This window comes from Martes martes (assembly GCF_963455335.1).
Source record: "Martes martes genome assembly, chromosome: 17".
NCBI lineage: Eukaryota > Metazoa > Chordata > Mammalia > Carnivora > Mustelidae > Martes > Martes martes.
The window spans coordinates 6,689,179-6,715,259 of NC_137905.1; the positions used below are offsets into that span (position 1 = coordinate 6,689,179).

Below are 26,081 nucleotides of genomic sequence, written 5' to 3' on the forward strand. Positions count from 1 at the left end.
TTTTCTTTACATGGTACCCCTAACTTGGGCACAGTGTTTCGTGTATGGAGGTGTTTAAAAACTGTGGAATGCAGGCCTACGGCCTTTGGATCACACACAGCCTGGCTGGTTTTAATGGACTTCCCAGCAATAATGCAGACCGGCTAAGTCCAGAGTAACCAGGGGAGGGCAGAAGGGGTTTCTAGGGTCCAGTTCCAAGCAGTCAATCCACGGGGCTTCCTGCTCGTTTGTCATCCTGACGCAGTCATGGTTTCCACTCCCCCCCCAAGTCCCTTCTCCGTTCCCTCTGACCAAGTCGGGACTCCGCTGAGTCCTACCCTCCACCCCCACACTCTCCTCGCCTTCAGGACGCCGTATCGAACCCTCACGCTGCACGGGTCACACAGCTGTGTCGGTGTCCAGCTGTAGAGGAATGTCCTCTTGTCCTAGGTGGGTCAGCCCCTTTGGGCATGGCTGCGGATTGCTTTTTTTTTTTTTTTTTTTTGTAGTTTGCTGAGGCTTAAGGCTTAGCTCGCTGCTCCCGAAAATGGGATGACCCGGGGAGCTGAACGGTGATGACCTTTTTAAATCAGCAGATGACCTCTCGTCTGCGGAGAGCTGCCCACGCAGGGCCTCTCCACGGGCACGCAGCCAGCTCCTGAGTGGGCAGAGCCAGGGGTAAGAGGCTGGCGGGGACTTTGGGTGGCTCTCTGGCCTTTTGGAAGGACTTTCTAAATAAAAGCCCCCCCCCCGCCAGCGGCAGTCACAGAGCGAGTCTCCACCGTGGCCTGGCAGGTTTCCTCCCGAGCCACCGCATCCCCCACCCACCTTGCAGGCAGGGCCCCCTGACCCCGGCCGCCGGGCAGCCTGCAGGGACGGCAGCCAGGGGCAGGCTCCCCTTGGGCCGTGGGGAGGCCAATGGCCTTAACTGGAATCCTTTGCCTTTGAGTTAAAATCCTTTTCAGAAGCTACTGAGTCCGGTCCTTACAGATCAGGCTCCTCCCCGGTGGAAGTCAACTCCCCGGGTCTTTAGAGGAAAAGGGCTGCTGTTCCCGGGGCGGGGCGTGCACGGGAGGGTAACGGAGCGAGACTTTCACTGCTTTTATTCAAGGAGGTTTGGAACAGGAGAGGCCAAAAACGAGGGGCACGTTTCTACGGTCCTCTATAGAAAATATAAGTTAGACTGTCCAAGATGAAAAACTGGCAGGAAGTAACCCCAACTCCCGCCAGTGGGACCTTGAGAAATGTCCTCTTGGCACCAGGCTTGAGGGGAGGATGACCTCACCGATGAGCGTGTTCCCAGGGCCGGAAGAGAGGACGTTCTCCTCCACGTGTGCACACGCACGCGTGACACCCTTGCTCGCGGACCCCGGCTCCTAGGAGTAAAACCTGCTGTTGCTGACTCTCTTCTCTCTCAACCTGCAATCAGACACATTTCACCGTCGTGCGTTAGGCTCAGACACGGGCCGTGTGCCGAACAGTGTGGACTGGAGCCGCTGGGACCCGGGGCTGGCTGGTAGAGGGCTGACGGTCGCAGAGGTGGGCCCCCCCCAGCCAGGGAACGTCTCTGAATCTCTGTGCGCTCACTGGGCCATTGCACCGGGCTCCCTGCTACTCTGCAGGCTACGGTGTGGACCAAATGAGCACGTGGGGAAGGGGTCTCCACTGTTCCCCACTGGAGTCTGTTCTCACAGGTCAGACTAGTTCTGTTGAGCCGGGCTGTCTGGCACACTGCAGGGCCCTGGGCGGACCTGGCTGCCCCCAGCCCCTGCCCCGACCCCATTCCTTCCGTAGCACAACCAGAAGCATCCCTTGGGGGCCAGGGAGTGGGTTCTGCCCCAATCCCACTGGATGGTGGGAACTGGACAAGGCTCTTTAGAAGGTAGAGGTCTTGGTTTATTTTCACTATTATATCGAAGTGTCCTCCTAGTGGTGACAGTTTGGCTTAGGGAAGGTGCACATACTTGAGAAATAAATAAGCTGGAGGTTTATTTATAGAGCAAAGAGACCAGCATCGAGGGATCAGTCAAGGGATTTATAGACACGGGGACTTCCCCAAAGCCTGGCCCCCGGTGTCCAACACCTTTGCTTGTGGGAGCTAGACCTGGGCACCTGCGGGGGGGGGGGGGGGCAGGGACCAGCCTACCTCCGGTTGCACTTCTCCTGGTACAGCTGGAGCTGGTTCTCGTTGACATTGAACTCTTTAACAAGGGCGTCCCGGTTGGCATTGCGCAAGTTCTGGTGTGTGTCGTACAGAAAGAGCTGATTGTTCAGCTCTTCCTGCCGCCTTCGCAGCTGGCGGCAGGAGGAGTAGAGCTCCTCTTCGCTCTCCTGGAGGGGGGGACGACAGCCACATAGGGACCGTGTGGGGCAGGAGGGAGGGGAGCAGGGGAGCAGGGAGGGGAGCTTTGCAACTGGGATTATCCCCAAAAAGGCTGGGCCCATTTTAACCAAAGATTAAACTCACCATTATTTATTCCATTGGAAGCAAGCAGTTTAAAAAGCCCTTGTCCCCAGTGAAGGGTAGCTTTAATGTGAGACGCTGAGATAACCACATTGCCCACTAGGTCTGCATTTTGATTCTCCACCCCCTTCTGCTCCTCACCCAAACGTAAAGGGTCTAAGAAGCGATGTGCTTAAAGGAGAACACAACAGGGAAGGGGGGGAGCAGCTTAATGGGACAGAAAGGGAAGCAGGAGCCAGTAGGACCTTAAAAGGCAAGATGCACACTACAACACAGATGAACCTTGAAAACACTATTTAAGTTAAAGAAGCCCGTTCCAAAAGACCACACGCAGTTGATTCCTTCTCTATGAAATGTCCACGACAGGTGAATTCATGCAGACAGAGAAGTAGTGGCTGCCCGGGCTGGGGGTGGCCATAGCTAATGGGCAAGAGTTTCTTTTTTGGGTGATGAAAATGTTCTAAAGTGGATCATGGTGATGGTTGCACAACTCTGAAAAACCACTCAACAGTACGTCTTAAATGGGTGAATTATATGGTCTCAAAGCTGTCTCAAAGCTGTTACTCCATCCCCTCCAAACCAAGCTAGCATAGGTTATGCCCCCAAGAGGTGTCAAGCAACTCAGTTCTAGCCAGTAATGATGTGTTATTCCCCCTCCCCACCACCTGTGAGCATGTGACCCAAGCCAGGCCAATTCCATGAGAGTTTGGTTGGTGTTCTTTTTAGGGAAAACAAATTTTAAAAGTTTCTTTTCTTGGGGTTCAGCTGAAAGAGCAGTAAATGTTTCTAGTTGCTAGTGGTCCCTTTGCTATCATGTAGAGAAAGTTGGGAATGAAGTTAAAAGAGAGGGAAATAGAGCCACTGGGTGAGCACCTGGATCCAGCCGTGACTGAAGCAAGAGCTACCCATAAACTCTGCAGTTGTCTTACGCAAAATATTCCCTCCATTATGGTAAGAAAAAAAAAAAATGATCCAAGTGAGGATTTGGGATTTGAGCATGGGAGAAAGAGGATGTTTTCTCTATTGATTTTTTTAATTTAAAATTTTAATTGAAGGAGAGCTGACCTACAATATTAGATTCAGTTGTACAACATAGGGATTTGGCAATTGTCGACATCATGAAATGCTTACGATAGTAAGTGTAGTTACCATCTGTCACCATACAAAGTTATTTCAATATTGACTACATTCCCTCTGCTGTACTTTTCATTCCCGTGACTTTTAACTGAACCCCCTTCAGCTGTTTTGCCAATCCTCCCACCACCCCTCACCCTCTCTGGCAACCACTAGTTTTCTGTATTTGAGTCTATTTCTGTTTTGTTAATCTGTTTCGGTTTTTAGATTCTACATCTAAGTGAAATCCGGTAGTATTTGTCCTTCTCTAACTTATGTCATATAACATAATACCCTCTAGGTCCATCTGTGTTGCTGCAAATGGCAAGATTTCATTCTTTTTTAAGGCTGAGTAATATTCCATTGTATGTGCATCACATTTTCTTTTTCCATTCATCTATCTCTAGACACTAAGGTTGCTTCCCTATCTTGGCTGTTGTATGCAGTGCTACAGTAAACACAGGAGTACACATATCTTTTTGAATTAGTGTTTTCATTTTCTTTCGGTAAATACTCAGAAGTAAAATTACTGGATTGTACGGTATTTCTAGTTTAAGAAATTTCTAGAAACCTCCATCCTCCTTCCACAGTGGCTTCACAAATTGACATTCCTCCCAACAGTGAATAAGGTTTCTTTTTTCTCCACACCCTTGCCAGCATGTGCTATTTCTGTTTTTCCATACTAGTCGTTCTGACAGGTGTGAGGTGGACATCTCACTGCGGTTTTGATTTGTATTTCCCCGATGAGTGATTTGGGCGTCTTTTCATGTGTCTGTTGGCCATCTGGATGTCTTCTTTGAAAAACTGTCTGTTCGGTCCTCTGCCCATTTTTTAATCAGATTGGTGTGTTTGTTTTTGGTGTTGGGTTGTATGAATTCAGTAGGTTGCCTTTTCATGTTGCTGATGATTTCCTTTGCTGTGAGAAAAGCGTTTTAGTATGACGTAGTACGTCCACTTGTGGAGTTTTGCTTTTCTTTTCCTTGCCTGAGGAGACGGATCCAGAGAAGCATTGTTAAGGCCAGTGTCCAAAGAGTTTACCAACTGTATTTTCTTCTCGAAGTTCTGTGGTTTCAGGTCTTACATTTAGGTCTTTAATTCATTTTGAGTTTGTGTGTGTGTGTGTGTGTGTATGGTGTAAGGAAGTAGTTCAGTTTCATTCTTTTCCAGGTAGCCATCCCATTTTCCCAACAGCATTTATTGAAAAGACTGCCTTTCCCCCATTGTCTATCACTGCCTCCTTTCACATAGACTCACTGACCATATAAGTGGGGGGTGGTTTCTGCACTCTCCATTCTGTTCCATTGATCTATGTGGTTTTGTGCCAGTACCGCACTGTTTTGATTACCGTAGTCTGTAGCGTATCCATAAATGTGGAATTGTGGTACCTCCAGCCTTGTTCTCTCCCAACACCGCTTTGGCTGTTCTTCTGTGATTTCATGCGAGTTTGAGGATTATTCAACTTTTGTGAAAAATGCTGCTGGTATGTTGATAAGGATTGCAGGGAATCTGTAGATGGCCTTGGGTAATATGGCTATTTTAACGATATCCTGCCAATCCATGAGCATGGTATAACTTCTAATTATGTCATCTTCAGTTTCTTTCATCAGTGTCTTACAGTTTTCCGAGTACAGGTCTTTCACCTCCTTGGTGAAATTTATTTCTAGGTACTTGATTCTTTATGAAGCAATTGTGGACAGGATGTTTTCTTTATTTCTCTTTCTGCTAACTCATTATTGGTGTACAGAAACAGGACAGACTTCTGTATGTTAACTTTGTATCCTGCAACTTAATTCATTTGTTAGTTATAATGGCTTTGTGTGTGTGTGTGTGTGTGGAGTTCTTAGGATTTTTCTATATATAGTATTATGTCATCTGCAAGGTTTTACTTCTTCCTTACCAATCTGGATTCTTTTTTTTTGTCTTGTCTCACTGCTGTGGCTAGGATTTCCAATAGTATGTTGAATAAGAGTGGACACCCTTGCCTTGTTCTTGATCTTAGAAGAAAAGGTTTTAGGGATGCCTGGGTGGCTCAGTGGGTTAAGCCTCTGCCTTCTGCTCAGGTCATGATCTCAGGGTCCTGGGATCGAGCCCCGCATCGGGCTCTCTGCTCAGCAGAGAGCCTGCTTCCCCCTCTCTCTCTGCCTGCCTCTCTGCCTACTTGTGATCTCTCTCTCTCTCTCTCAAATAAATAAATAAAATCTTTTTAAAAAATAAAAATAAAAAAAGAAGAAAAGCTTTTAGTTTTTCACTGTTGAGTATGATGTTAGCTCTAGGTTTGTCAAATACAGCCTTTATTACTTTGAGTTATGTTCCCTCTATACCCACTTTGAGAGTTTTTATGATAAACAGATGCTGAATTTTGACAAATGTTTTTCCTGCATCTATTGAGATGGTTTTTATCCTTTGTCTTATTAATGTGATATATATACTTTGATTTGTGGAAAATGAACATTCTTGCTCCCCTGAAATAAGTCCCCCTTGATGGTGGTGAATGGTGCTTGTGTTGTTGAATTCACTTTGCTACTATGTTGCTGAGGATTTTTCCATCTATGTTTATCAGGGATACTGGTGTATAATTTTCTTTGTGGGTGTGTGTGTCTGGTTTTGGTATCAGGATAATGCTGGCCTCATAGAATGAATTTTGAATCATTATTTCCTCTTCTGCTTTTTGGAATAGTTTGAGAAAGATAGGTTACTAACTCTTCTTTAAGTGTTTGGTAGAGGGACGTCTGGGCAGCTCAGTTGGTGAAGCATCTGCCTTTGGCTCAGGTCATGATGCCAGGGTCCTGGAATCAAGTCCCACATCTAATTTTCTCTCTCTCTCAAATAAATAAAATCTTCAAAAAAGTAAAAATAAAAATAAATACTTGGTAGAATTCACCTGTGAAGCCATCTGGTCCTGAGCTTTTGTTTGTTGTGAGTTTTTTGATCATTGATTTGATTTCCTTACTAATCTATTTTTTCTTATTCAGTCTTGGAAGATTGTATGTTTCTAGGAATTAATCCATTTCTTCTAGGTTGCCCAGCTTGCTGGTGTATAATTTTTGTAGTAGTCTTTTATAATCCTTTATATATTTCTGTGGTATCAGTTGTAATTTCCTGCATCTCTTTGAAGTCCCCTTTGATTTCAGGTCCGATGAGTCTGGCTAAAGGTTTATCAATTTTATCTTTTCATAAAAACAGCCCTTAGTTCCACTGACCTTTTTTTTTTGTAGACTCTATTTCATTTAATTCCATTCTGATCTTTATTACTTCCTTGTTTCTACTAACTTTGCGCTTTGTTTTTTGTTCTTCCTTTAGTTCCTTTAAGTAGAAGTAGAGATTGTTTGAGGGGTTTTTTTTGTTGTTGTTTCTTGAGATAGGTCTGTATTTCCATAAACTTTGCTCTGAAAACTGCTTTTGCTGCATCCCAAAGATTTTGAAATGTTGCATTTCCATTTTCATTTGTCTCACGTGTTTTCTGATTTCCTCATTGACCCACTGTTGTTTAGTATCATGTTAATTAGTTTCCTTGTTTTTCTCCAGTTTTTTAAATAATTGACTTCTAGTTTTAGACCATTGTGGTTGGAAAAGATGTTGAATATGATTTCAATCTTCTTAAATTTAATGACACTTGTTTTGTGGCCTACAGTGTGACCTGTCCTGAAGATTGTTCCATGTGTCCCTGAAAAGAATGTATATTCTGCTGGTTTGGGATAGAATGTTCTGTATATATCTGGTCTAATGTGTCACTCAAAACCACTGTTTCCTTTCTGATTTTATGTCTGGATAATCTCTCCATTGACTTAAGTGACATGTTGAAGTCCCCTCCTATTATTTTATTGTCCGTTTCTCCCTTTATGTATTCAGGTGCCCCTTCATTGGGTTCATAGATTTTACAACGGCTATATCCTCTGGCTTGATTGAGCCCTTTATCATTATATAACATCTTCGTCTCTTGTTATACCTTTTTTTTTTAATCTTTTTTTTTTTTAAGATATAAGTATTGCTTCGGCAACTTTTTATTTCACTTCCATTTGCATGGAATATTTTTCCATCCCCCCACTTTCAGCGTTTATAGGTCCAAAGAGAGTTTCTTGGAGGCAACATATAGATGGCAACATCAGAGATAGAACATTTAGTCCGTTGACATTTAACGTAATTACTGATAGGCATATACTTATGGCCATTTTGTTCATTGTTTCCTAAACGTTTTTGTAGTTCGTGTTCCTTTCTTCTCTTACTCTTTCAGGATTTGATGACTTTCTTTAGTGTTATGCTTGGATTCGTTTCTGTTTTTTGTGTATCTATTATAGGTTCTTGGTTTGTGATTATTTATGATATCCTGTGTATACAGCAGCCTGTACTAAGCTGATGATCTCTTTAGTTCAAACCAAAGTTTGAACAGCCTAAAAGTACTACATTTTTACTCTCTTGCTTCACATTTTCTGTATAGGGCATCATATTTTACATCTCCTTATTTTGTGTCCCTTAACTAATTTCTGTCCATGTAACTGATTTTACTACTTTTGTCTTTTAACCTTTGTACTAGCTTAATAAGTGATTGATCTCCTACCTTTATGTTTGCTTTTACCAGTGAAATTTTTTCTTTGCATAATTTACTACTAGTTATGGGCCTTTCTTTTTGACTGAAGTAAGTCCCTTTACTGTTTCTTGTGAGACTGGCTTAGTGGTGATAAACTCCTTTAACTTTAGTCTGGGAAACTCTCCTTCAATTCTAAATATTTTGCCAGGTGGAGTATTATTGGTTGTAAGGTTTTTGTTGTGTTTTGTTTTGTTTTTTCCTTTCAGCACTTTGAATATATCCTACCCCTCCCTTTGGTCTGCAAAATTTCTGCTGAAAACAATCAGCTGATAGCCCTTATGGGGTTTCCCTTGTATGTAACTATTTGCTTTTCTCTTGATTTTAAGATTTTATTTTTATCTTTACTCTTTGACATTTTAATTATTATGTGTCTTGATGTGAACTTGGGTTCATCTTATTTGGGACTCTGTTTCCTGGATGTGGACGTGTTTCCTTCTCTTCCTTAGAGAAGTTTTGAGCCCCTCTCTCTTCTTTGTGGGACCCTATAATGTGAAAGTATAGAATACTTGATATTTCCCAAAGGTCCCTTCACCCGTTGTCACTATTTTTTATTCTTTTTGCTGTTTAGCTTGGATACTGCCCACTATCCCACTCAGATACTTCCCACGGCCTCGTCTTCCAGATCACTGATCTGCTCTACAGCCTTCACCCTGCTTTTGAGTCCCTCTAGTGCCCTTTTAAGTTACTGCACTCAATGCCGACTGGTTCTTTATATTTTCTGTCTCTGTTAAAATTCTGAGTTCACCCAAGTCTGGTGAGCATCTTTATGACCATTACTTTAAACTCTTAACTGGGTAGATTATAAATCTTCATCTCATTTAGTTCTTTTTCTAAGGTTTTATCCTGTTCTTTCATTTGTAACATAGTCCTCTGTCTCGTTTTGTTTGACTGTGTTTGTGTCTGTGGATTAGGTAGGTCAGCTGCAGCTCCTGGTCTTCAAAGCAGTGGCTTTATGTCGATGTCCTGTGGAGCCCAGTAGTGCCATGGTCCCTGGTCACGAGAACCAGGAACTCCAGGCGGGTCTGTCATGTGGGTTGTGTATGCCCCTCTACGGTGATTGGGCCTACCTCTCCCTCCTCAGGGGTCACTTTGGAGGGGCTCTGGTCTTGACCTGCTGTAGGGGGTGGGGTGGTCTGCAGGAGAATGCCTAGTGGGGTGAATGGTGCTAGCAAAGTAGATGGGAGAGTGTCAGAACCGGCTGCCACCTGCATCCTGCCAGCTAGGCAGGAGGGCAAGACAAATGGCACCCGCCCACACTTCCACTCCTAGAGAAAACTCCTACAGCCCCTGACCCTCCAGCACATGGCCCGAAATCAGTAACTCCTTCACGTGTCACCCAGATGCTTTTAGACTGCTGTCTCTGTGCTGGGTCTTGGACGGAGTGATACACGGCCCTGTGAGCGTGGAGTCTCGGTTTCCTCTGGCCCACTGGCTCTCATGGAGTTCGGCTGCACTTTGATTTTCAGAGCCAGACTGGGGGCTCGTGTTCCCAGGGCAGGTCCCCAGGGCTGGGCGATCCTGATGTGGGACTGGATTCCCTTGCTTTGCAGGGAGCATTTCTGCACCTGTGATGTTCCTCCCGCTTGTGGGTCCTTGCCCTGGGGGACGGGAGCCCAACCTTGTCTCTGCCCCTCTGACCCTTCTTGCTGTGGCTTTTTCTTAGGTCTTTAGCTGAGGACAGTTGGCTGTGCCGGACTTCAGGGTCATTTTCAGAGTGTGTGTCATTATCTGTAGATGTTGTCTCAGTGTGTCCGTGGGAGGAGATGAGCTCAGGATCCTCCTAGTCTGCCCTCTGCTGACTCTGATGGAAAAGATGGCTGCTGCGGAGGTCAGTCTGTTGGTCACTATTACTGATAGAGTAGTTCAAGCGAGACGCCAGCGCTATAGAAATGTGCCATCAGTATTCATGAATGGGTTTCTCTGACCATACCTTGCCCTGCATTTTTTTTCCCCCACCTTAACAACCTAACAAAACATTATGGACATCCCCCAGGATAACAGAAGTGTGACTTGGGAGACTGGGGAGGGCCATGGCAAAGGTTACTCTGGCCCCTTGCAGAGGTGCAGAGGAGAAAGAGAAGACCGTCTTTGCACGGGGAGAGGAGGTAAGATGGACAGTCCTTGTGACTATACTTAAGTTTATATCTTTTCTCAAGGAAACCAGCTTTCCTTCCTCCTAGGAATAAAGCAGAGGGGCTCCTGGGTGGCTCAGTCTGTTAAGCCTCCAGCTCGGTTTAGCTCAGGTCGTGATCTCAGGGCGGTGATTTTGAGCCCCGTGTCAGACTCCATGCTCAGCACAGAGTCTGTTAAAGATTCTCTCTCCCTTTCCTTCTGCCCCTCCCACTTGTGCTCTCTCTCTCTCTCAGATGAAATCGTAAATGCAGTTTCTACTTTTTTTTTTTTTAAAGTCTTAGTCCTGTACTACAAGTGATCTCTCTTAACCTTCTCTCTACCGAGAATAAAACAACTTCCGTTGGTTTCATTCATAATGACCTCTGTTCAGGTTAAGTTCAAAATCCATGTTCTCGGGGTACCTGGGTGGCTCAGTGGGTTAAAGCCTCTGCCTTCGGCTCAGGTCCTGATCTCAGGGTCCTGGGATCGAGCCCCGCATCGGGCTCTCTGCTCAGCAGGGAGCTTGCTTCCTCCTCTCTCTCTGCCTGCCTCTCTGCCTGCTTGTGATCTCTGTCTGTCAAATAAATAAATAAAATATTTTTTTAAAAAAAATCCATGTTCTCTATGAACACACCTGCACTTCCAGACCTTGATCTCATTTTTCTGAACCCCAAAGCATTTACAGCATGTTATAAAAGTCAGCACTCAGTATTCTGTAACAAACATTTAGAGAGGGATGTGGCAACATAGACTCGGTTTAATAAATAACTGTAAACACCTGTGGAGATGCCAGAGGAGGAAACCGAAGGGTGCCTGCCCCGAGCACCCTTCCTGATCGAGACTCCTGCCCCGTGCACCCTTCCTGATCGAGACTCCCTCATTCCCTCTTAGAATTTTGGGATCGTCATTTCCTGGTTTTCTTGTGAGTCTGAGTTTTCACATAAAATTTAGCTTTTTCCAAGCCTCCAGTTCTTTTTCTTTGTTTTAATAAAGATTTTATTAGAGAGAGAGCGAGCGCGCGAGTGCACACATGAGCAGGGTGAAGGGGGCAGAAGGAGAAGCAGACGCCCTGCTGAGCAGGAGCCCAACGTAGGGCTCGATCCCAGGACCCTGGGATCATGACATGAGCCAAAGGCAGATGCTTAACCAGACGGAGCCCCCCCAGCACCTCCTACAGTTACTTGTTTTCTAACAGGGGTTACTAATTTCATTGGCCACCATTGCTTCTTGCACTCTAGTCCTTCTTGCCTGCATGAGGACTTTGGTAGCTCTTTTTAGCAAAGGTTTATTAGTACTAAATTACCTATCCCTGTAGGTCTGAAAACTACCTGCATTTTGCCCTCCCTGTTGAACAGTAATTATTAGGATCCAGAATGTCTAGACATACAGCCTTCTGTCTTAAGTGTTGTGAAGACAGCCCTTAGTCCATAGAGGGGAGGGCTTGTCCTTTATAGGTAACCTGCTTTTTCATTTTTATAATTTTCTCTTTACTCTGGTATTCTGCACATTCACTGGGATGTGTCTTATGTGCACGTGTACTTAACACTGCCGCTGATGATAGCTGGAGAGCATTGCTGTCTTCAGTGCCAGAAGACTTTTAGCCGTGAACATTTCCAGTACTTTGTGCTGGAGCTTTGCATTTTATACTTTTTTTTTTTTTTACCCTTCTTGTATTTTTATCTTGTCTTGCAGTTTGAAAGGAAATTCCCGAACACAATCTTCACATTTACAGATTCTTTCCTTAACCATATCCATAACCATATCCATATCCTTAACTGTATCCATTCTGTAAATGAATTTCCCACTTACTAAGCTTAAAAAAAAAAAAGATTTTCCAAACTGTATTCCTAGGATTTCTAACTGGCCCTCTCATTCCTCCATAATCGTAAGGAAAAAAAGCTGGTTCTTTTTGAAATGCAGATACTCAGCGGATTCTTTTTCTTTTTAAATTACTTCATTTTCAGATTCACTGGGTGAATCCTCTTGCTTTTATATTTGTTAGCTCTGTTTTCCTCCAGCATCTTAAAATTTTAATGTGCAAGGTCGTCTTGAATTGGGTTTCTTTCCTCCTCGAATCTGTATATCGGTGTCTGGTTTTCTGAAGTTTCATTGTTGGTTTTTAAAAAATTGTTTATTTAAGTAATCTCTACACCCAACGTGGGGCTCAAACTCAGGACTCTGAGATCAAGACTTGAGCCAGCCAGGGAGCCCCATCTCCTTCTGAATGTTCTAAGTGGGGGACTCCCAGGGCAGGGCCAACAGAGGGCTAGGCTGATTGCTCAGAGCTCTGGGTTCCCAGGAATAGCAGGTATCCTGGCTACAGGGCTGTGTCCGCTTTCATCCCCAATGCCTCCCGCAGGCAGCTGATGACCGGCCTGAGTCCTAGGTGTGTGCCTTTTCCTGTTTTCTGAAGTGTGTTACAGGAGAGGAGACTTTACCTAGCCCTGAATCAAATTGTGTATGGCCTTCAGCCCCCATTGCATTAGCATCCAAAAAGGATAGGAAATAAATGAATTAAATATCCAAACACAAGGAGCTGTAAAAAGAACAGGTCTACAAGAAGCAGACTGAGTCAGTAAAGGTAATCCTAGAAATGGTAGGAATTTGTGAAGTAAAAACCAAGATGATCGTGAAAAGAATATGTATTTGTACTTGTTGTAAGGCTCTTATATCTCCAATTTTTATTCTAGAGACATATATATTTCCTATTACAGAAAAGTATCCCATAAGGAAAAAAAAAAAAAAAAACTTGGAAGAGACTCATTTTATCCTAGGAGAAAATGAGAAGGCTCTTATAACTGGTCCAGAAAGTTTGACAAATGAGGTCTTTAACATCTGTTAGGTGTAGTTAGTAATTATTCCAGTTCTATTCAAAATGTGCACGGTTCTGAGAAAGAAGGCCTCCAAGTAATTGTTATGAAGTCAGTCAAACAAAACCGGATGGAAAACTACAGACTGTCAGTACAAAAGTCCTACTAAATAAAATACGAACGCCTGCGTCACAGAAGCGGGGCAAACTATCATCCTACCGTATTTAGCTCAGAAGTTCTCTTTGCTGCTCTAAGATGACTGTTTCACACGTCTTGCTCAGACCTCCCCGGTTTCAGCTAATGGCCTTGCTTCTTGTTTTACATGGAACAGAGGAGGAAGTACATGGGAGATCCGCCCATCTCGGGTCTGTGTGCCATATCCACTCCTTCCTGCTGGCCCCAGGGTCCCCTCTCTCCTGCACCAGCCTCCCCTTCTCTAATGAATGACTCCCATCAGCAGCAAATACATCTTACAAAGCTCTCCTTCAGCCCACAGCCCCCTCCAGCTACTGAACCATCATGTCTCTTGTCACCTTCACAGCAAATGTCCTTGGATATGTCCTGTGTTCCCTAGTAATACATCAGCTACTCCTACTTTGGTTTTTTAAATCTTAATTTCGTTTTTTATTAATTATATAAGCACAAAGTTGAAAATGAAGAAGTACTATAAGGGATATTTGCCAACCCCCCCCCAAAAAAAAAAAAAAATCCCAGCCCTCTCATTGCTCTCCATCCCCCAGCTCTCATGATCCCTGCTCTTCAAAATTGGGAATTTCTTTTTTTTTTTTTAATATTTTATTTATTTATTTGAGAGACAGTGAGAGAGAGCTTGAGCAGGGAGGTCAGAGGGAGAAGCAGACTCCCCGTGGAGCTGGGAGCCCGATGCGGGACTCAGTCCCGGGACTCCAGGATCATGACCTGAGCTGAAGGCAGTCGCTCAACCCACTGAGCCACCCAGGCGCCCCCAAATTGGGAATTTCTTTTGATTACTGAGAGTTCTAAAACAAAACAAAACAAAACAAAACTGAAAATGCAAAGTCTTGGTTTTTCAGTTTTTAGGAATTATCTTTGCAGAGAAAGATGGGTCTGTTGTCGCCGGTTCTCTTATGTTCCCCTATGGTGCTATGTCCATTTGGGGAGGTGGGAGTTTGTTTATTGTGATTTTATTATTCCCACCTTGAACCCTTGTACCATCTGTAAGCCTTTGTTTTAGGTGGATCTATGTATTTTCAAAGCTTAGGGTCCTCGAAGTGTTGGAGAATATCTTCGTTAATAAACTATATCTGGCCTGTGACAAGATCTTCATGGAGTTCTGTACCTTTTGGTGTTTTTTTTTTTTTTAATCCCCCACTGATGCTTTAATTTTTCATAAGATGAAATAAAGTCATACTGGAAGTACAGAGAGTTCCCCCATCTCTTACATCACCCCCACTCTCCAGGGCTAACGCCCCACACACCCACAGGGCAATGGGCCAAACTAAGAAGTTCACTACACATTGTATGGTTTTCACCGGCTTTTCCCCCGTGTCCAAGATCCCACATTGCCTGTCTCGCAGTATCTCCTTAGAGGCTTCCAGTCTGTGACCCCCCTCCTCTATCCTGTCATCTTTTATGACCTTGACACTTGGGAAGAGGTTAGCCCGTAATTCTGTACCGTGTCCTACTATTTGGGCTTGGGGACTTCCCATGATTTGTGTGCCGTGGTGCAGCTCTGGCGGGAATGTCAAAGAAGTGATGTAGCCTTCTCAGAAGGTAGGTGATGCGGACATGTCTTATGACTGATGGTGACCTTGATCACTTGGTTCATTCTCTTTCCAGTCAGTAAATATCTTGAAGGAAGATGCTTTGAGACTATGCAGATGTCCTGTGTCTCTTCAAACTTTCACTAATTTTATGGCATCCCTTAGATCTTACCGGTAGCAATTACTGTGGTGTTGCAAAGGTGATTTCCTGTTTCTCTCATTCCCTTGTACATTTATTAACTGGAAGTCTTCTGTAAGGAAGAGCGGTCTCTTCCAATGCAATTGTGCATTTGTTTCTGTGTGTCTGTGTGTGTATATACACTTTAAAGTCATTGTATAGTGATACTTCTGATTCCCATCAAACAATTTTTGGAAGGGTTGGAATATATTTCTACTTGTTCAGGTGGTATTTATAAGTTATAGTCCTCTTTTAAAACGATTTTATCTTTAAGTAATCTCTACACCCAGCATCGGGCTTGAATTCACAACCCCGAGATCGAGAGTTGTTTGCTCTCCCAACTGAGCCAGCCAGGGGCCCCAAAGCTGTACACTTTGCTCATTTAGATTTCACTAATGTGTTGTTACAGTTTTTTATCAGTATCAAGAGTGAGATTTCCTTTCTGTCCCTGCCTCTCACCCTACATTCCCAAGTGTTCTTTCTAGAATAAAGGGGTTAGACAACAAATACAAGACCAATAAAGATCAGTCCCCTCACAAGGGGAGTCTTTAAATATATAGACTTATTTGTGGATGGAGACAAGCAGTATAAATTGTGAAGAGATAAAATTACTCCATTTGACTGGTTACTTTTGTGGCATTTAGTGATTAATGTGTTGCCACTAGAAGTGCTGACCCACCCTTGCGCTATCTGAATAAACTACTCAGTTGTGATACATTGTTCTAGAAAACAGCTGGAAACGACTTGCTATTTCTTGAGAGAATGATCTGCGACTCTATGAGGGCAAGAGTAGGGAGAGGTGCACTCCCCTCAATGTTGACAGAGACTTCTGTATCTTCGAGACATTGGTGGAGTATTTCCGTTTTTCTGTTAACCTCAGTGGGTTAACATTAGAATCATGTTCTTTAAATCCGGATGGAACTGAACTATACAACCACCCAGATCTAATACCTGTTTTACCTGATAGATGGTCTAGTGCTATAGGAATTTGTGAGTTTTCTACTGCTTCTTAAAACACTTTCGACCCGTGTACATTCTTCAAGGCAATCACCCATTTGCCCTAGTTTACAGATATAAATTATTTGGGGGTTCACTCTCCTTCTCAATATTTCCTCTTCTTCTGTGCCCGCTCTTCATTTGACCTTCATGAGGCAGGCAGAGATTCACTTAATGGATCTTAATGAATCTGTTTTTTCTTCTGTTTTATGTTCCATTCAGGCGGCTTTTATCTTTATTTCGTTCCTACCAACTTATCTTATCGGTGTTTCAAAAAATTCCAAGATGCATAGCTAGTGTATGTTGTTTTCAGTCTTCTCTCGTTTTAAGGCAAGCATTTTCCTCTTCTCAGTGTAGTTATGGCATAAATATTTTACTGCTGTTTAGGTAACCGTTTTCATTTGTTTTATCTAGGAATTGCTTTTCCAGGAGTGAACATTTGGGCTTTCTTTTATTATCTTCCAAATCTTACCGACTTAAGAAATCCTTCTCCCTCAAAATGTATTTAAGTTGTCTTTGTGACCAATTATGCAATCTAATTTATAAAGTTTCTGGGAAACAGAAGGAACCAGGGTATATTATCCACTGGTAGGACACAAAGGTGTTTATCTCTTAAATCAAGCTCGTTAATGTGAACTTGATCATCTGTCCTTGCTGATTTTTTTTTTTTTTAACCAAGTAATCTTTGTGGGCACTTTCGTTTATAGATTCAGGGATGATGCTGTGCCCTGATTAAACCCCAAGGCCTCTTGCATCCCTTTGTAAACCAAACTACCCTTCTGTACGGTTTCTCTTAATGATCTTTGATACTTTTGATCGTAAGTTATACTTTTTTTTATTTGAGAGAGAGAGAACAAGCAGTGGAAAGGGAGAGAGTGAAAGAAGCAGACTCCCCTGCTGAGCAGGAAGCTGATGACCCAAAGATCATGACCTGAGCCGACGGGAGATGCTTAATTGACTGAGCCGCCCAGGTGCCCCTAAGTTATACTTCGAGATTAATTTTTTCTTCCCAATTTCTTCCAGCAGTTCTTCCACTCCTCGGCAGGGAGGGGTTGTTACCTTTGCTCATGCAATGCCCTGTTGGTTTTAGGCTTGTTTCTTGTAAAAATTGCAGTTAGATGTTCTAACTTTTCTAATGGGGAATTCAGCCCATTCGCTAGATCAAGTATGTTTCATCCCTTCCATTTTGATTACTATACATTTTTCTTTCATTTTTTTAAATTTTATCCCTTATTTTTATTCCCGGTCAACTTCCTGGTTGTTTTCTAATGGTCCTAATTAAGCGGACATTTTCGTTTCACATCCAAGTAGCAGAATTAGCTCTCCAACTTGCAGGATGCTTTATTTGCCAACTGGGAACCCCCAGGCATCAAGTCAAAACTTTTTGGATACCTTTAAATATTTTCAGTTCCAGACTAGAAGAGAATTTCTCTCACAGTGTATTTCTGTTTCAGGAACGCTTGTATTCACCGACACAAAATCTTAATCAGACTTCGACTATAAAATGTAGCTGTACTGAGTTATTTCCCTTTCTTCCTCTAGGCTCTCCTGAGGTTTCCCTTGGGGCGGGGGAGGGAGGGAATGCAGATCTAGAAGCCGTGCACGTCCACACATGCATTTCTGTTGCCTTGACATGTGGGCAGCTGCAGACCGAGTTCTTCCGTCTTCCTAGCGCTGACGAGGGCGAGTCTGCTGTTAGCTTTATTTTCTTCGTAGATAACTCAGTACGTCGAGAAGTCTAGCTTTTTATTTATCCTCGGAACTCCAAAGTTTGACAGGCCCACCTCAGCTACTCTGGGCGTGCTTCCAGACCACCCCAGGAAAGCAAATACCACAATAAAGTGAGTCCATTGAATTGGTCTGACTTCCCAGCGCATCTGTTTTATACCGTGCACTCTGCAGCAGTCTGCTTAGTGTGTGATGACATGGTCTAAAAAAAAGGTACGTATCCTAATTGAAAAATACTTTGTTGCCCCTAAATGCTCCCCACTACGCGAGGTGCTCAGCCAGCCCGTCGTTCTGCCCAGGGAGGGTCCTGCCTCGATCCCGCTGCGGTCAAGGCAGCGGCTGCCGTGTGGGGGGCGGCGGGAAGCGTAAAGCCTCGGCTCCCCCCGCTGATTCCCTCCCTTGGAGCACACGGAGGCCGTCGGGGTCCTCGTACACCAGAGTAATCCAGATGCCAACAGCAAGGATCGCCATAACAAAAGTTTTACCGGAAAGTGCCAGAGACAGGAGTGAGCAAATGGTTTGGAAAAATGGTGCCACTAGACTTGCTCAACGGAGGGTTGCCCCAAAGTTTCACTTTGTTAAAAAAAGGAAAATTCCGTATCTGCCAAGCGTGATTAAACAAGGATGCCTGTTCGAGAACACGACTCGGGGTGTGGTGTTCTCTGTTCATCCCTCCAGGGACGCGAGTAGACCCTCTGAAGCAGCAAATACGAGAACGTTCCCTCCATTGACTGTCACGAGTGGCGCCTACCCACCCGTCCCGCCTGGCCCGGGGCAGCGCGCAGGGAGGTCCGGCGGCTGTTCTCCGAGCCTGCTTCCCCGTGCTGCGGCTCCGGCCCGGGAGCCTTTTCTTAAGGTTCTCTTTTGGGTCACTAATGCGGATCTCTATTGATACGTTGAATTTTTGAAGTCAAGGAATCCGGGTTTTGTTTGAAATTCCAGAAAGTCGTCTTTTCAGTGCTCTCCTGAGACGGTCCTGAAAATCCGTAGGACGTGCACGGCCGGGTTCTCTGAGGACGCTTCTGGGGGCTCAGGCCCGGCTGCCGGCCGCGGGTGCCACGTGTCCGCCGGGGTCTGTCCCCCGCTTACTGCCCCGGGCCGGGTTTTTTCTCGTCCACGTCCGGCTCGCGGTGTTTGGTCTGCTGAGTGGTCACATCGGGTTGGTGTGGCACATGGGGTTTTGTGGCAGGCGCAGGAGTCTCTGCTCCTTGGGGTCAGACTGGCAAAGGCTAGCTGCTGAGGCACAAGGAGGGTCTTCCCAGCTGCAGGGAAATCGTCACCCTCCGCCAAAACCAGCGCCAGCTTAGCTTCAGGGAGCCGGTGGGTCTCTAGAGCCCTTCTGCAAAGGGCTTCACTCATCTCCTCCAGCTGAGCCCGCCCGCCCTGGTCTTCGCACCCCTCAGCGCCCGCCCCCCAAGCACGACCTGCCGCAGCATCCGTCCCCAGAGCTCCCAGCTACTGTCCGCTTTGCCCATCAACGATGACTGGGGTGCACAGTCAAGTTCTCGTGCTCTGTCCTGTCCCATTCTTCTGAATCTCCCCAGTGGCATTCACTGGAACGGGAGCCCTTTTTCAGTTAATGGCAAGACTGGATAGGATACATCCGCTTAAAAGAAACTACTTTCAGAGAACGAGTCAGCACGCTTTCAAAAAGATGGGTTTTTTTCCCCCTGCCTGATCTAGTAGTCCATTACTACATACCTAGCCCCAGGAAATGATTTTTAATCACAAAAAGGTTTATGAAGACCTTCATTATTTATAAAGTAAAAAACGGCCAACAACCTAATTGTCCATCACCAGGAGCATGGCTAAGGGGATGCGGGACCCTCACCTGAAGAAACAGGCATTCACGGCTCTTTGGACATCATCACCTGGAGCAAAGGCTTCAAGTCCTCTGGGAAGTAGGTAAAGGGCGCTCGTTCGTGGGTCCTGTGCGAACCCAGCTGCGGATCTAACGTGTGCAAAAAAGGAAAGCGGCCCAGATGCTCTCCGTGGTTGGGTACGGGTAGCCCACGGGGATTTCTCCTTCACCCACCGCCGCCTCTGTTTTACTGCTTCTCCAGTGTAGGAGGGAATCAAACGGTGTTGGAAAGATGCTTTGGAAACCACATGTACGGCTCCCAGGGCAGAGGACTGAGCGCCGATAAAGCAGTTGTGACATGTCAATGGCCTCTTGAGAGGGAGCCCGAGATGCTCACTGACAGTTTCCGGGAGCCCTCGACTCCCGCTGGCCCTCGCTGGATCAATCACCGCGTCAGAGAAGCCTGTTGTGAGGCCATTTACCAGAGTGTCTCCCTGGCATGAGAGAGGAGACGGTAATAACCCAAACAAGGTCTGACCTTGGGCAAGGAGAAAGCCCAGGTGTACCCCACACCCCAGCTTGGCTCCCCAGAGACGCCACGTCACACTGTAGCAAAACTCCAAATGGCACGCGTGAGCGCCTGAGGACCAGGTGACAGATGCGGAATTAAAGCTTAAAGACCATCAGCTGCCGTGAGGTTTGCACATACTCAGACACCGTTTCTGCCAAAACTCCTTCAGAGAGCGGATCTGGGCACATTCACGGTCCCCTTGGCACCCCCCACCCTCCCCTCACCCCCTGCCAGGCTCCACGGGGTGGGGGGCAGCCCCCCCCCCGCCCCCACCCAGAAGGTTCCTGCATGGAGGAAGTTACATCTGGACAAATACATTTGCTTTTAACTATTTTAGAAGTTTCTCTGCTGCTGGTGTTACCAAATTATTTATAACATTTCCAAGTTGTTTAAACAGCTTTGCAGAGCAATGTCTAGACCACTGCAGCCCCGTCCCCATCTGAAACCAAGTCTGTCACATCATTTTTCCATGAAATGCCTGCAGATGGGCTTTATGTGCACAGCGAGGAAAGGCCAATTCCCTTTCCCCAGGCAACAGAATCCCAGATCCTGCTGTGGCCCAGGGAGCGGTAAGCTTGACTAAGCCAGGGGTCTTCAAGCTTACTTGTTCCAAGTTTTACAGGTTTACCATCCTGCTAAATACACTGATCCCCGGGCCACCTGGGTGGCCCAGCCAGTTAAGTGTGTGCCTTCAGCTCGGGTCATGGTCCAGGGGATCCTGGGATCAGACCCTGCGTCGGGTTCCCTACTCAGCGCAGGGTCAGCTCTTATCCCTCTGCCCTCCCCACTGTCCATGCTCATGGTCGGCCTCTCTCTCACAAATATCCTCAAGAAAAAAATAAATTAGTTCCATATCTGGGAATCAAGCCGAAGGAAATAACTGAATTAAAGGAGGAAGACGGTAATCACATTCTGTAAGTGGATTCCATGAACGCCCTGCTTGGAGGAATGATGATTGATCTACATAGGGTCAGACCACTCGACGGAAAAACCTGTCCATCATTTAAGTGCTAATAAATTAGGTTAACTGTATGAAAAGTGTGAATAATTTCACTTAAAGCAGTTCTCATCAAGGACAGTTCTGCCAACCAGGGGACATGGAATGATGTCTGAAGACAGTTTGGTTGTGATACAAGGTACGCTCAACAGCCCAAAAGCAGGGGGCAGTCCTCACCACAAAGGATGATCTGTGAAGAATGCCAGAGCTTAAAAAATAAAGTGAGGCGCCTGGGTGGCTCAGTGAGTTCAAGCCTCTACCTTCAGCTCAGGTCATCATCTGCTCAGCAGGGAGCCTGCCTCCCCCCCCCACCCCCGCCCCTCTGCCTACTTGTGATCTCTCTCTGTCAAATAAAAAAATAAAATCTTCAAAAAAATAATAAATAAATCTGTTTCTTGGTTTAAAATAAAATAAAGTGGACCTATGGATTTGTATTATCATACTTAAAGAAGGCATTGGCCTAGCAAGAGAAGGAATCAAACAGACCAGATGCTTACTGTATCAACTCATCTCTTCCTCCAAATTATAAACCTGTATAGCAGGCACAATCGGGGCTGTGTGTAGCCATTCATACAACATAATGTATCTGGCTTAGGTCTTTTTAATGGACTTATTTAAGGAACTCAGTCTTATTTGGTGATAAATTGATGAAAGAGCCATTTAATTAAGTCTTGGGATGACTAACTGGGTTGTCCTTTCAGGACCGAACATTGCTATCACGGTAAGAATCACAAAAGGTGATTTTTTTGATCATCGAAGGTTCAAGTGACTATCTAGCTCATATGGAAGCGTTTATGCTGCCTGAGTCTAAAGCACTGACATATCGAATTTGTTTCAAAATGGAAAACTTGGCATTATCCATCACCTTATCCTTTCAAGACACAATTTTGTCATCAGGAGCGCGTTTTCTACCAACCCAAGTGATGCCTCTGGCTGTCACTGAGGTTCTCTGGCCCCCAAAGAACGATGCCTTTTAAGTGTCGCTTCCTGCTTTTGCTGCTTTGTCTGTCTGTCCTTATCTTTGCATCCTTTCCCATTTCAGTGTTTATAAGATGCTTTGAAGTGGAAAACTATCGAGGTTGCAAAAACAGTGTAAGGCAGACAGCTATGCAGAAATGCCTAATGTTCTCTCCTCTGAGTCGAGTTCATGAATTTTTACTGCATGGACTATGGCTACAGCTGTTAAAAGGCATCTCCACCCCTGCCATCTCCCTTTCCCGTTGGATGGTTCTCAGCTTTATTCTGGAAGTTGCCACATAAGCAACTTCCAAATCCCTGTTTAGTTCTTAAAGCCAAAACAACAAGTTAGAGGCTGTGATTTCTCTATCCAAGGAACAGCAGAGAAGAGAAGGCGCATGTCCAGGGCCAATGACCAAGGCCACATCAGGCCACTGGGGTCCGGAACCATGGGTTTTCTAGTTTATCCAAAGGAAAGTGGGGTGACTGTACACTCACCCAGCCCATGCTGAGTTCCATGGTGGGGAAATGGAAAGATCTTAGAAGACTGGATTGGCCACAGCATGGGGTCTTGCCAAAACACACGCCAAGTGGGGCTCATTCTGTGGGAGAGGCCGTTCAGAGGATTGTGCAGCTCCAGAAATCACATATCCAGACATTCTCCTAACAGCAACCCGAGACCTGAACTATCCCAGCCTGCTGCTGCATTCGTCGAGGCCAAGCCCTTCCCATCGACCCTCCACAAACTGGTCCACCAAAAGAGAGATTACGCATCTTCAAGGTCTTGGCAAAAGGACCAAGGTGGCCGGCTCCTTCAGGAGCTACAAGAGTAGGGCCGAGCCCTGTGAACATGTGGCCCCAGCGCAAGCCACGCACGGCCTTGGTGGGTGCTCTCAGCCCTTCTGAAGGGGCCCCCCACCACCGACAGCAGGGGGGAGCACGCAGGCAAGATGAACTACTCTAGAAAAGCATTATCTGGCTTGACTCTACTTGTTGAAAAGAAACTACGGAACTTCCAAAGAGCTTCACCCTTTCCAACTACATGACCTACTCAAAGAATCGTATGGCCCTGTCCAAGAAGGAAGGATGCTAGGAGGAAAAACCCGGAACCACGGAGGAATTCTTTGATGATGTGGCATGTCTGGCTCCATAAATCCCAGTGGGTGCTTAAGTCCATCAGCCAACCCATACCCAGAGGCCACTTCCACCCCACCAGCAGACACAGCTCAGGGAACCCCCAACTGGCGTTTCTTCACTCACCAGGACTGGCTGCATCTCACAGAAAACCAGGAGGGAAGCCAGCTCGATGTCTTCACTGTACCCGTTCTTCAGAGGAACAGATCTGAATCCTGCAGCGGAGAATGGAAAGGCAATGCAAAGACAGGCCATTAACGTCAGACCTTAGCTTTCTTAGGGCTCCTGGGGATCCCATGTCCAGTGCCAGGAGCAGATAAGTTAGTGGCCTAGGCTGGGGGCTGACTTTCTAGAAACCAGGGGTCCCCTCCTGATGGCTGGTCACAGGGGTTCCAGCATGCAGCTCCGACGGACAGGCCCACACGGAAAAGTGCAGTTAAAGATCTCTGCCATGTAGAAATGAAAATCATTCACTCGAAAGAAATCCAAACGTACAGAACATGACACATTTAGAGGGGTTGCAGCTGTGGTTCAATTCCTTGAGTCCTCTGGAAGCCAGAAGATTCACAGGAGTAATGCACCCTCGTGTCCCCTCCTCCGTGTCTGCCTTTACAAACCATAGGATGGGGTGGGGAGGGGGGGTTCATCCTGAAAGATTTCCAACAGGAGGAAATCTGTCTCTTGGCAGTCTGTAGCAGTATCGATCCTCCTCTGGAAGCCTTTCTCTATTTATAATTAGGACGCTCATTTACTAGTGTTAAGTTACAACTGGGGGGGGTTGAGGTAGGGCTGATCGCCCCCCCCCCACACTAATGTTTATGACAACACATCTCAAAGGTTGGTTGATTTGCTTGTTTTAACTTAGTCTAAACAAATACATAGAAGTCTCGTTCCTACCCGCTCATAATCCCTTCTTCCAGAAGGAGCCATGTTAACAGTGTCTTCCCAAGACACTGTCTTGATTTCTTCTAAGTCACTAACGACAGTACCGGATGGTTTTCGTTTAACATTCGGTTTTGGAGATGCTGTGGCCCTACTTTGTCTCAAAAGCTTTTACTTGCATTGTCTTCTCATTCTCCTGGACAAGCCATGCCTGCATGAGGGCACACGCACAGTTTCCTCTGTGTCTTCCACCATCCGGGTCTGGGCTTGTCCGATGATCATTCTTACCCTCTTGGAGAGCCGTAACAGTATCGCTTGACTGATCCCTCTCTCCTTCCTTCCTCTAATTTGGGTAAGTTGAATCACTGTCTCCGTAAGACACTCCGTGTAAATACCGCTGACCCTGGAGCAGCACGGGTTTGAACTGTGTGGGTCCACTTTATACACAGATTTTTTTCCCGATAAGTACAGTACTCTGTCTGAACATGTTTTCTCCTCCAGCTTACCTTAAGAATACAGTATAAAATACAAAGTCTGTGTTAACTGACTGTTATAAGGCTTCTGGTCAGCCGTAGGCTGTGAGGAGGTTTGGAGGGAGTCAAAAATCCTAGGTGGCTTTTTTACTGCTTGAGGGATGGACATCCCCAACCGCCACGTTGTTCAAGGGTCAGTTGTATTGCGTTTCATTTTCTAACTGTAATTCTTCCACAAAAGGAGACTTGGTTATAAAGTTGTCAAACACACAGCAAAGCTAAGGTAACAGTACAAGGAACACTTGTGTGCCAGCCACACAGATCCGCCATTAACTTTTTCCTATGTTTTTTTAACCACACTTACCCACTCCTCCATCTAGCACACAGGCGTGTAGATACGTGTCTGCACATGAGACGCGGACACCTGGGTACGTCCCTCCTGCGCGCTGGCAGGCGTCTCACAAGCTGGACCTCAGTGCTTGGTGTCAGTGTCTTCCCACTGAAAATGTGTGCATTTCATTGTGTGTAAATTTCAAACGTCCGGTGCTCACCGCCTTTTTTACTGGACTTCTCTATCAGTGCTTTCGTTGGCTCCCCTTTTCCTCTCATTTTCTTCAGTACCACCTCATGAGACCTAAAATCCTCGAATGCCACGTACTTGAACGCATCCATTCTTTGGTTTTATACTTGACTGACAGTTTGGGTTTAAAACTCTCAGGTCAGACCTTTCCCGAGAGGATTTTGAGGACATTTCGTTCTGTGAATAGTGAAGTTTTCTGACCTCTTCTCCCTTTCTTTTTTTTTTTTTTTTTAAAGATTTTATTTATTTATTTGACAGACAGATCACAAGTAGGCACAGAGAGAGAGGCTGAAAGAAGCTCCCTGCTGAGCAGAGAGCCCGATGCGGGGCTCGATCCCAGGACCCTGAGATCATGACCTGAGCCGAAGGCAGAGGCTTTAACCCACTGAGCCACCCAGGCGCCCCTTCTCTCTCTTCTCCCCTTCTAGGTGACGTGATTTGTCTTGGCTTGTCTGCTGGTCTGGCTGTTTGGCCTGAAATTCTGCATCTGTAGGAGCTAGTCTGGGGACAATGGGGAGGAAGTCTGTTTAGGTGTTGAGCGGCTGCTGGAATGTACTAGCCTGCTGAGTGCTCCATGGACTCGGGAAGGCTATGAAGTAGCCCACACACTCCAATGACGGGGAAGTGCCCTTTTGCTTAGAATCGACAGCCAGCACGTGCCCCCAGATTGGGAGACGCGAGCCCCATCCCCATGCCCCTCCTTTCAATGACCAGCTCTCATTTCCTGAGCCGTCTTCATGCATCCTGGGGTTAGGGCGGAAAGGTGTTTCCCAGTTCACCAGAAACGGTTTGGTTCTTTTTTTGTTGTTGGTTTGGGTTGTGTCATAGACACAAAGGAAACAGAGACGTCTTTTGAAGCGCGCTCCGTAGTTGGTTTATCAGAGTAGCAAAGGCCTTCAGAGTAGGAAGAACGTGGAGTGTGCAGTGAGACACTCCGGGGTCTGCAGCCCAGCTCTGGTTCTGCAGGTGTGTGACCCTG

The 26,081-nt window shown here is 45.8% G+C and overlaps 1 protein-coding gene across 1 annotated transcript in view; it reads right to left on the reverse strand.

Annotated features, from left to right (window-relative positions):
• Positions 1-484: 484 nt before the first annotated feature.
• PLCG2 (phospholipase C gamma 2) overlaps positions 485-26,081 on the reverse strand; it is a gene marked incomplete at its 5' end in the record, with an annotated part of 136,533 nt that continues 110,936 nt past the window's right edge. Inside the window, 3 exons of the mRNA XM_080829391.1 lie at positions 485-1,398; positions 2,126-2,310; positions 23,294-23,382. Coding sequence (XP_080685517.1) covers positions 1,356-1,398; positions 2,126-2,310; positions 23,294-23,382 — 317 coding nt within the window. The 3' untranslated portion in view covers positions 485-1,355. The remainder of the gene's footprint in view (positions 1,399-2,125; positions 2,311-23,293; positions 23,383-26,081) is intronic.